This window comes from Echinops telfairi, unplaced genomic scaffold (genome assembly GCF_000313985.2).
Source record: "Echinops telfairi isolate 266 unplaced genomic scaffold, ASM31398v2 ScPeMD7_7465;HRSCAF=8503, whole genome shotgun sequence".
Lineage (NCBI taxonomy): Eukaryota > Metazoa > Chordata > Mammalia > Afrosoricida > Tenrecidae > Echinops > Echinops telfairi.
The window spans coordinates 4,605,623-4,616,012 of record NW_022111365.1 but is presented as its reverse complement, the minus strand read 5'-3'; the positions used below and the strand labels follow the sequence as shown (position 1 = coordinate 4,616,012).

Sequence of the window (10,390 nt, the reverse complement as noted above, 5' to 3'; positions counted from 1 at the left end):
GCGGTCACTCCACGGCTGAGCTGGCTCCCTGCACTCACCTTCAGGTTCTGGAACTCCTTCTCCTCTTCTTTGAGGACCTCCAGCTGCTTCAGCACAGAATCTTGTTGGAATTCACCCCGGTCCATCTGCAACCCAGAAGTTGCTGCTTAGTGCATGGGAGGAGGGAGATGATAGCGTCATCCCTATAAAAGATTGCTATGTTGCCTTAGCCTCACACCTATCGTCCCTACTTGGACCACAGGAGGGGCAGGTAAAGGAGTCGGGATGGAATTCCACACCTCCACTTTGTTGCTGGTCCCCCATTCTAAGAGACACAGAGACAGGCAGAGTCCTGGGGGCCCAGATACCAAGGCCACCATTTCTTCACTTGGACCAGGGTGTAACCTCCAGAGTTTGCTGATTCAACTCAATAAACCTGAGTATTTATTGACTTGTAGGCCAGGGATATCATACATCATGATTCATTAAGCTATATCTCTGCTCATCAGGTACATGCACCTTAAATAGATATTTACGTGACATCATGTACTACGAACAGGCGGGGCTCCTGGCGGGGCCATCCATTATCCCCATCTAAGGCCTGACACAACCATGACTTTGAAGTACGAAAAGCTCTTTGGACTAACTGGCCCCGGCAAATTTCACTTGTTTATTTTGGGGTCCCCGTGCCACTTTGCACACTGTGCTTCATATATTGTGGTCATGGGCTAAAGAGATGTTTGAACGGAATCCTTTTTTTCATTGTTTTCTTAATTCTTTGATTGGCCGGGGTCTTATCAGGGATCCTTGGTGGAACAAACATCTAAGGTTGGTGTGATGTGCCAACTGCTAACACGAAGATTTGAATCTATCAACTCTTCGTGGGAGGAAGAGTACAGCTTTGGAAACCCGATGGGGCAATGAACAATGAACAATGTCTCCATGAGTCAGAATTGACTCAATGGCAAAGGACTACAGGGCCTAGCGCAGCGCCTGATATACAGTGATGCACATTATGCTTCTCTTGGACGAGTGAGTGAAGCGGCGTAGTGCTGAACTACTGAAAACTAAACTAATAATGAGACACAACACACACACACAAACAACAACAAAGACTAGCCTGCACAGTGGGGGTGTATTGCTTCTCCTGTGACCTGTTTGTCACTCTGTTAATGGCATGATCTGTGCCAGGCCCCCAGCCCCTCTGGGAGCTGAGCCTTTCCCTTTGCTAATGAATGCCTGGGCTTTCTCACCAGATTCAACGTCTCGGTGAGGGGGTCGCACAGAGGGCTGGGAGGGAAGTTATCCCAATTCTTCTGAGCAGGGGCTGCCAGTTGACGCCGATGCTCAGGAACCCAGGTGAGGCATAGTAGAAGAAGCGCCACAGGATTATCCGTGACTGATTTTGGAAAGAATTGCATAGCCATTCTTCAGAGGTAAAAGATTACCAGTCAAGCATGTTAACTGTTTGCACCACCCAGGGATGACTGAGTAAAGCAGTCAGAGGCAATAGATACCCTAACAAGGGCGAATTTGAAGGGACACCAGATCGGCATGGCGGCCTGGGTACTTCCACGCCATGGAATGGTGCTGATCTGAAGAGAGTGAGGCCGTGGTTTCCTCTCTGTACAGTGGAACGCTCCATTGTGTGTCAGACACCATTGCGGCCTAGGAGAACCAGACGTGAACAGACCAGGGAACATGGCCTTTGCCCTTGAGGGCCACGGGGATAGCTGAGCAGGTGGACTTGTCCTTAGAGCAGTGCCCTCCAAAACCAAACTCACTGCCATCAAGTTGATGCTGAGTCATAGGGACCCAGTAGGGGTTTCCGAGATTCTAACTACTTAAGGGAATAGAAAGTCCAGGCTTTCTCCTGAGGAGCTGCTGGTGCTTTCAAACTGCCGACCATGGGGATGGCCACACAACACATAACCACTCTACCAACAGGGTTCCTTAGAGAGCAGTGCACTTGAGGAAGGAATATGCAGGGGTGCTTTGAGAGAGCAGAACTTCCTGAACTCTGCCAGACAAGCATGGAGCCTTACGGAGGAGATTGACTGAGAGTCACTTGAGCAGATTCTTACAAGACAGACAAAATCCGTAGGTAGGGGAACCGCCTATCCGAAGCCAAAAAGTTTGGCAGTTGCATGTTTTCTGATGGGGTTGGACGGCAGGGGTGATTGCTTCTTTTTTGGCTCACCTAATACTTTACCAAGCATGGTGTCCTTTTCCAGCAACTGGTCTTCCCCAATAATACGTCCAAGTACATGAGATGAAATGATGAAGTCCTGACACACTTGCACCTATGGAGCATTGTGGGAGTTCTTTTTCCAAGACAGATTGGTTTTATCTCTGGCAGTCCATATTCAATCATCTTTGCTAACAGCATCATTCAAATGCACCAATTCTTTGTGGTCTTCCTAATTCCTTGTCTAACTTCCACTGGAGACACCTGAAAGCACATGAATTGGGCCAGAGCCACCTTAGTCCTCAAAGGGACATCCTTGCTCCTCAACACTTGTAAAGAGGTCTTGTGCCGATTTGCCCAGTGCAACATGCCATTTGATTTCTTGACTGCTGCTTCCACAAGCATAGATTGTAGAAGCCCACCGGATAAAATCCTTAACCATCTCAATTTTTCTCCATTTCTCATGATGTTTACCATGAATTGTGGGGATTTTTGTTTTCTTTACACTGAGTTGCATTCCATACTAAACATTATAGTCTTTGATTTTCATCACCAATGGTCCCCATCCTCCTGATTTTCAGCAAGCAAGGTTGTGCCATCTGTGTATTCCTCCAATCTTGATCCTATGTTCTTCTTCAGAGTTCAGCTTCTCGGATTATTTGCTTAGTGTACAGACCAAACAAGTATGGTAAACAACATGACCCTGAAGTCTACCTTCTTTGATTTTAAATGACTGTCTGGTTTTAAGTGGCTGGCTCTGGGCCAATATACAGGTTCTGCATGAGCTCAGTGAAATGTTCTGGAAGTCTCCCTCATCCCTAGGTTATCCACAGTTGGGTGCCTTTCCCTAGTTAAGATGCCTTTCCCTAGTTAAGAAAGCACACACGTCAACCTCTTGCTGGTATTCTCTCCCTTTAGCCAAGATCCACCTGACACCAACAATGATTTCCCTTGAGACACACCCTCTTTTGAATCCAACTAGACTTTCTGGTAGCTCCTTCTCTATGGACTGCTGCAACCACTTTTTAATTATCTTCAGCAAACATTTACTTGCATGTAGTATTAATGCTATTATTGTTCGATAATTTCTGCATTCTGCTGGGTCACCTTTCTTTGAACTGGGCGCTAATTATGGGTCTCTTCCAGTTGGTTGGACTGGTAACTGTCTTTGAAATTCCTTGGGATAGACTAGTGAGTGCTTCCAGTGCTTCCTCAGCTTGTCGAAATATTTCAGTTGGTATTTCATCAATTCCTGGATTCTTGTTTTTCACTAATGCCTTCAGTGCAGTTTGGACTTCTTCCTTTGATACCATTGAGCAGATGCACTAGAAATGGTTGGATGTTAACCATTTCTTTGTGGTACCGTGGCTCTGTACCATCTTCTCTTGGTGCATCCTGTATCATTCAGTATTTTGCCCATTTGTTGTTGTTAGGTGCCATCAAGTTAGTTCTGACCCTATGCACAACAGAACAAAACATTGCCCGGTTGTGCACCATCCTCACAATGCCCATTTTTGCCCATAGAATCCTTCAATATTGCAACTTGAGGCCTGATTTTTTTCTTTGATTCTTTCAGCTTGAGATATGCTGAGCATATTCTTCTTCTTCTTCTTTTTTTAAACTTTCTTGCTTCAGGGATTTGCACATTTCATTATATTACTGTCTTCTTGAGGTGCCCTTTGGAATATTTTGTTCAGTACTTCCACTTCATCATTACTTCCAGTTGCTTTAGCGACTCTATGGCCCAGAGTGAGTTAATGACTCTCTTCTGACACACACATTAATCTTTTCTTTATTTCCTGTCTTTTGAATGACCTTTTGCCCTCTCCATATATGCTGTTCTTGATGTCATTCCACAACTCAGCAGGTCTTTGGACATTAGTGTTCAATGTGTCAAATCTGTTCTTGAGACGTTCTTTAAATTCAGGTAGGAGAGACTTCAGGTTGTATTTTGGCTCTCATGGACTTGTTTTAATTTTCGTCAGCGTCTGCCTGAACTTGCACATGAGCCTTGTTTTGACTGACAATATTGAGCTTTGCATAATTCCTTCCCACAGATGTAGTAAATTCCTGTGCATTCCATCTGGTGAAGTCCACATGGATACTCATCATGTGAAGTTGGAAAGCGGTAATTGCAATGAAGAAATCACTGGTCCCGTAAAACTCTACCATGCAATCTCCAGCTCCATTTCTATCACCGAGGTCATATTTCCCAATCACTGACTCTCTTTCTTTCCAACGTTCACATTCCAGTCACTAGTAAGTATTAATCACTAGCAATTATTGATTGCATATTTGATCAATTTCAGGCAGAAGAAGTTGGTAGAATTCTTCAATTTCTGCATCACTAGCTTTAGTGGTTTGTATGTAAATTTGAGTAATTGTTGCCTTACCTGGACTTTCTGGTAGGCAGATAGACTTCAAGATGGACCTTGAAATGTTCTTTTTGATGATGAATGTGATACTACCCCTTTTGGAGTTATCACTCCCAGCACAGTTAACCCTATGATGTTCAGACTCAGAATGGCCAATGTATCAGTCCACTTCAGCCTGCTGTTCTTAGTGGCTAGGTGGCATCCAGATGGCTCTGACCCATAATGACCCTATGCACAGTGCTGCACCGAGTGAAACGCTGCCTGGTCCTGTGCCATCTGAACAATCATTGTTGTAGCCTCTGTGTCAATCCATCTCCTTGAGGGTCTTCCTCTTTCATGTACCCTCCACCTTACTCTGAGTGATGGCTTTTTCCAGGGACTGGTCTCTCTTGATAACATGTGCAACACACTCGACCAGAAGTCTTACAATTGTTGCCTCGAAGGAGCATTCTGGTTGTACATTTTCCAAGACAGATTTGCTTGTCCTTTGGACAGTCCATGGTATTTTAAATATTTTTTTGGCAACACTGTAATCCAAACGAATCACTTCTTCTGTAGTCTTCCTTATTTATTATCCAACTTTCACATGCATGTGAAGCATTTGAAAAGACCGTGGCTTGACTCAGACACACCTTACCGTTCAATGTTAACATCCTTGCTCTTCAACACTTTAAAGAGGTCATGTGCAGCAGATTTTCCCAATGCAATGTGTCATTTGGCTCCTTGACTGCTGTTTGCATGAGCACAGATTGTGGATCCAAACAAGAGAATCGTTAACAATTTTTTTTTCTCAGTTTGTCCTGATGCCATCTGTTGGTTCAGTTGTGAGGATTCCTGTTTTCTTTACACTGAGTTGTAATCTATACTAAAGGTTGCATTCCTTGATCTTCATCAGCAAGGGCCTCCAGTCTCTCTCGAATTCAGCACGCAAGGTTGTGCCACCTGTGTGTAGCAGGGTGTTACGAGCTTTCTCAATCTTATTGCTTATTGCTCTTCACATCGTCCAGCTTCCTGGAATTAATTGCTCAGCACGCAGGCTGGTGAAAGGATGCAACCCAGATGCACACCTTTCCTGATTTTAAACCATCTCGTACTCCCTTCTTCTGTTTGTATGTCTGTCTCTTGGCCCATGCATGGGTTCTGCATGAGCACAATGCAGAGCTATCATTCTCAGTGGCATCCATCGTTTGTTTTCCACGCAGGCAAACTCCTTTGCAGAATCAATAAAACACAAGGAAACAGCTTTCTGCTCACCAATGCTTACGATATCAATCTTTTTGCAATCCACTTCATTTTGACGATTTCTAGTTTTCCTAGGTTTATACTTTGGATATTCCATTTTTGATTACTTATGTATGAATCACAACAGAACACTGTGTGACCCTTTTGCTTTGGGCCTGTGACCAAGAGGGGGCCAATCATCCAGTGAAGGACACCACGTCTGATGAAGCGGAGAGCCAGTGGTGTGGGAGACATTATGTGCGACGGGTTGCCATAGTGGTCGCAGTGATGAACTTCAACACGAGGATGACCCAGGACCAGCTTTGTTCGTGAGTGGGAGTCGACTCAACAGCAACACTGAGGATCAAGACGAGGAGGAGAGAAACCACGTGTTCTCTTTGGAGGAGTCATCCAATGCCTGGGAGGGAACCTGTGTTTGGGGTTTATTTGGGGGGAAGTATCAGCAAATACTGAGTATAATATCTGTGTATGTTATGTCTCTAGAATGTTTTATGTTTACTCATAAAACAACACAGTGTAGTAAATTATGCAGACGTCTTCTCTCCCTACTGAGCAGTCACGGAGCTGGGGCTTAGCTATCTTGAGCGCTCAGGAACACCACGCATGATGTTGCAGGCACACGGTACGTATTGGTTGACAAAGAGCACGTGCCTGGCCTGTTACGAGGGGCTGCCCAGCTTGACGGCTTTTCTGCTTCTCAAGGCATCCAGGGCACCTAGAAAGCCCCCTTTCCCTGGATGTTCAGGGAACAGGGCCCACAGGGTGGGGACAAGGAAGAGGACAGCATTCTTACCATCAGTTGCTTGATAGTGGGGTGCTCTTCTGCCTCCCGGCCAGAGGCAGGCTCCTTGTGGACAATCTCCACCCGGATATCATTTTTGGCTGATACAACACCTTTAAGATCTGGGAATAACATGGGAAAGTGTGGATAACACACCCAATTCTCACGGGCATTAACGTCTGAGACATCAATCCCTCCACATCCACCCCGTGCCCCCGATTTACTCCCAGCCCCTGGGCTTGACAGGTGTAACCCCACTCCCCCCACCCTCCGACGGAATGTCTGCACAGCCATGCGGTGTGTTGTTGAGGCTTCAGAAGAGGCTGTGTGGCCCGGGTCACCTGGACTCCAGTCTTTCACTAGCACCACCAGGCGTTCCTTTGGTCCACTGGACTGAGTTTTTGGGTACTGAGCTAGGCCCTGTCCAGTCAACTAAATCCTTACTTCTGGTGCTCTTAGATGGTGACGAGGGATGAGAGCATGAGGGAGGGACAGTCACTTACTAGATAGAAGATGCATGTTAATTCTGGTGAAGGGAAAGGCATTTTACAAAAGGAGAAATCAGTGTGACCAAAGCAATGAAGACAGATGCTAAGAGGTACTCAAGAAACAAGGAGAAGTGAGGTAAATGCTATAATGTACAATCTTGGAACAACAGTTATAACTGTGAGCGGCTACATAGGGAGATGAGCATGCTATATTGGCGTGGGAAGGCATATGGGAACATATGGATATGCTATATATGGTGATAGTTGTAGGCATTGGTCCATATTCCTATGTGTTGCATATATGCACCCATATAGAAGAGAGCACATTGGGGTGCACAGTGAGGGAAAGTGCCTAGACCTATTTGAACACGTTGCAGGACTGAATAACTTGGGTTTGAAGGCTCAAGACTATAGTTTTAGGAAATACCTCAGCTAATTGACATAAAGTTCACAAAGATAAATTCCTACACCCCAGTTTGGTGAGTAGCATCTGGGGTCTTAAAATCTTATGAGCTGTCACCTAAAATACAACTCTTGCTCTTCCATCTGGAGCAAAGGAGAGTGAAGGAAACCGAAGAGTCAAACAATTGGCTCACGGGACTAATGACCCATATGAACCGTAGCCTCCTGCAGCTGGAGACCAGAAGAACTAGATGGTGCCCGACTGTAAGTTCCAGCTGCTCTAATAGAAGAAAAGGGCACAGCTAAGGTGGGAGAAAACTGTGGAACAAAATTCAGGACCATAAGCCAGACCTGGACTGTTAGAGGCAGGAGGAGACCGCAAGTCTATTGCTCACAAAGACCCTTTTAATCTGGAACTTTGGCTGGAAGCGGTCACCTTCCAGCCAAATAACACATCGACCTAGAGAAGCACCCCTAGAAACATCAACATGAAGGGCAATGTTTGCCCCAAAGCGAAGTTAAGAAAGCAGGGAGGGGGAGGGTCCTTGGAGGGAGAGAGTGCCAGCTCACTGCGGGCCAGCAGCTTATGCCGTGGAATGACGTGTGTATGGACGATAGAACAGGAAGCATTTGCCGGGCGAACTTTCACCTAAGGCACAATGAAGTGTTCAAAATAAAAAAAAAAATGCAAAAAAAAAAAAAAAGGCCTGTATGACTTCCCTACCCATTTCTGATCCTGCCCTTAACCGAATCACAGATCTCAGTGTTAGATAGGCCCTTAAGGTCCACAGCCAGCATCCCACCCCAAGCAGAAGCCTGGCCTAATGTACCCCTGGCCTGTGGAAGGCTGGCTCCCAAGAGGGAGAATCGCTGCTTCTAGAGGAGGCGGCTGGTTTAGACTTGAATGGCTTTGCTAAAACTTCTTCCTAAAATATGCCCCCCGATCATTTCCACTGAGAGGGCCATGAGGCAGGTCCCGGGACCACACCACAGGAAGTAGCCAAGGTGCTTGGCTTGGATCAGAGATGACGTAAGGGGAAAGCAGCAGCTTCTCTGCCCAGATGGTCGGGGAGGCGCTTACTCGGTTACTCCGTTTGTGCTTCAAGCTCCTGCAGGTTGAAAACTGGAGGGGTTATGGAAGCCGTGCCATCTCCAAAGGAAAGACCCGAGCCTCGGCTTGCCCAAGGACGCAGGTAAAGAGAAGAATGAAAGCACGGAGACCCCACCATTTGCATCTCGACTCCGCCTTAGCCATCTGTTCTCACGGAGCTCCGTGCCTCGCACATAACTCTACAACTGTGCTCAGCATGGGAGGCCAGTCACACTTCCAGAGAGCACACGCACCGGAGTTTCACTGCCAATGAAGAAAGCCCTCGTAAAGCCTGTGCAGAGCAATTGCTGGACTGCTCTCTTCCCTCACACAGGCTACGTGCTTTTCTGGTTGAACTAGCACCCGTTAGCCGGCAATCATCAGCCCACTTTCACCTCTCACACTCAGGGTCCGGCTGGGTCTGGGTAGCCCCTGGCCTAGCTGTCTGCTCTTTCTGAGGAGGGTCCTTTTGGCCCAGTTTCACATCAGTTTAGTGTCCATTTGCGTGCCAGATGCAGCGCCAGGCGCGAGCGCACACGAGAGGAGGAAGACCCACCCCTGTCCCCGGAGCGCACCGCATGGGTAGGCCCCCTGCTCAGCGCACTGCTGCTTACTTGCTCTCCGGGGCAGTCTAAGCCTGGCCTTTTGCTCTGTCCCCCTCCCTGAGATCCCGGGTCTCCCTCCCGTACTTCTCTGGGAGCGGGCACAGCAGAAGGCCACGATGGTCGCCAGGAGGACAAGGAAGGCCACGCCGGCTCCGACGGCCACCCCAATGATGACGGCCATGGGCACAGACTCTGTGGGAGAGAAGCAGGCACAGCCGGTGAGGGGGCAGGAGATGGCTGAGTACCCCCCAGGGCCTTGCCCAGGCCCCTCAGCATAGCTTCTGCCAAGCTGAGGCCAGACCCCTGCCGAGTGGGCCCCTCCTGGGACTGCGCCAGCACAGGTAGAACCCACCGGGTCTGCTCCAGCTGGGGTGGAGACACTGGGGGAGGGGAGGTCAGGGAGCTTTGGGGGTTCAATTGCGGGATGGACCCTGAGCAAGTGGTGGAAGGAGGGGAGGCAAGCAGACACACGAGAGGGGAGGGCTGGGGGCAGGGGCTTCAGCAGATGAGAGGCAAGGCTGGGACGATATCGTTCTCTTTGGCCTTAAGCACGGAGTGGTCTGTGGTGCGGTGACTGGGGGGCTGGGGGGGTGGCTTTGCTTTGAAACATGGCGATGGTCACCGCCCTGCACTGGTCATTCTCTTCTTTCCTTCTCTCCCCTTTCCAAGGAGCATGGGGTTAGACACAGACAACCTGCCTCCCAGCTGGGGCAGCTTCCCCTCAGGGCTTGCTGGGCAATTGGGGTTGTACCCCCCGGGTGCCGGAGTCTTGGGGGACAGAGGGCCCTGGCAGAGGCACAGGGTCAGGCAGGAGAGTCAAGCTCCCCTATGGCTCCTTCCTTAAGGAGAAATCCCATTTTCCTCCACTCACCCAGGACGCTTCTGTTCCATCCCTGGCTAGCCCTCCGAGCAGGCTGTCCACCCTACCTGGGAGAGGGGACCTAAACTCCAGGTAGGCAAGGCCTGATTCCCTGCTGTGTTTCTGAGGTCTGTCTTCTGCCCTCTGTGGGTCGGGAAAGAGGGGAGCTGGGTGATGGTAGATGTGGGGGTGGGGAGGAAAGGTAGTGGTGTTAACAGACCCAGGGACAAAGGAACAAGAAGAGATCCAAATCGGTGGTGAGGAGGGTGTGGGAGATCTGGTAGGGCAAGATCAAGGGTAATTTAACCAAGAGGGATTGCTGAAACCCTGGTGGGGACTGAGCATGATAGTGGGACAGGAGGAAAGTCAAAGGAAATAGAG

The 10,390-nt window shown here is 48.4% G+C and overlaps 1 protein-coding gene across 1 annotated transcript in view; it reads right to left on the bottom strand.

Moving 5' to 3' along the window:
* KIRREL3 (kirre like nephrin family adhesion molecule 3) overlaps nt 1–10,390 on the bottom strand; it is a 171,643-nt gene that overhangs the window by 1,822 nt on the left and 159,431 nt on the right. The window contains exons 14-16 of the mRNA XM_045283646.1: nt 9,235–9,342; nt 6,578–6,687; nt 39–125 (exon numbers count right to left, since the gene is read on the bottom strand). Of these exons, the coding sequence (XP_045139581.1) occupies nt 39–125; nt 6,578–6,687; nt 9,235–9,342 (305 nt within the window). The remainder of the gene's footprint in view (nt 1–38; nt 126–6,577; nt 6,688–9,234; nt 9,343–10,390) is intronic.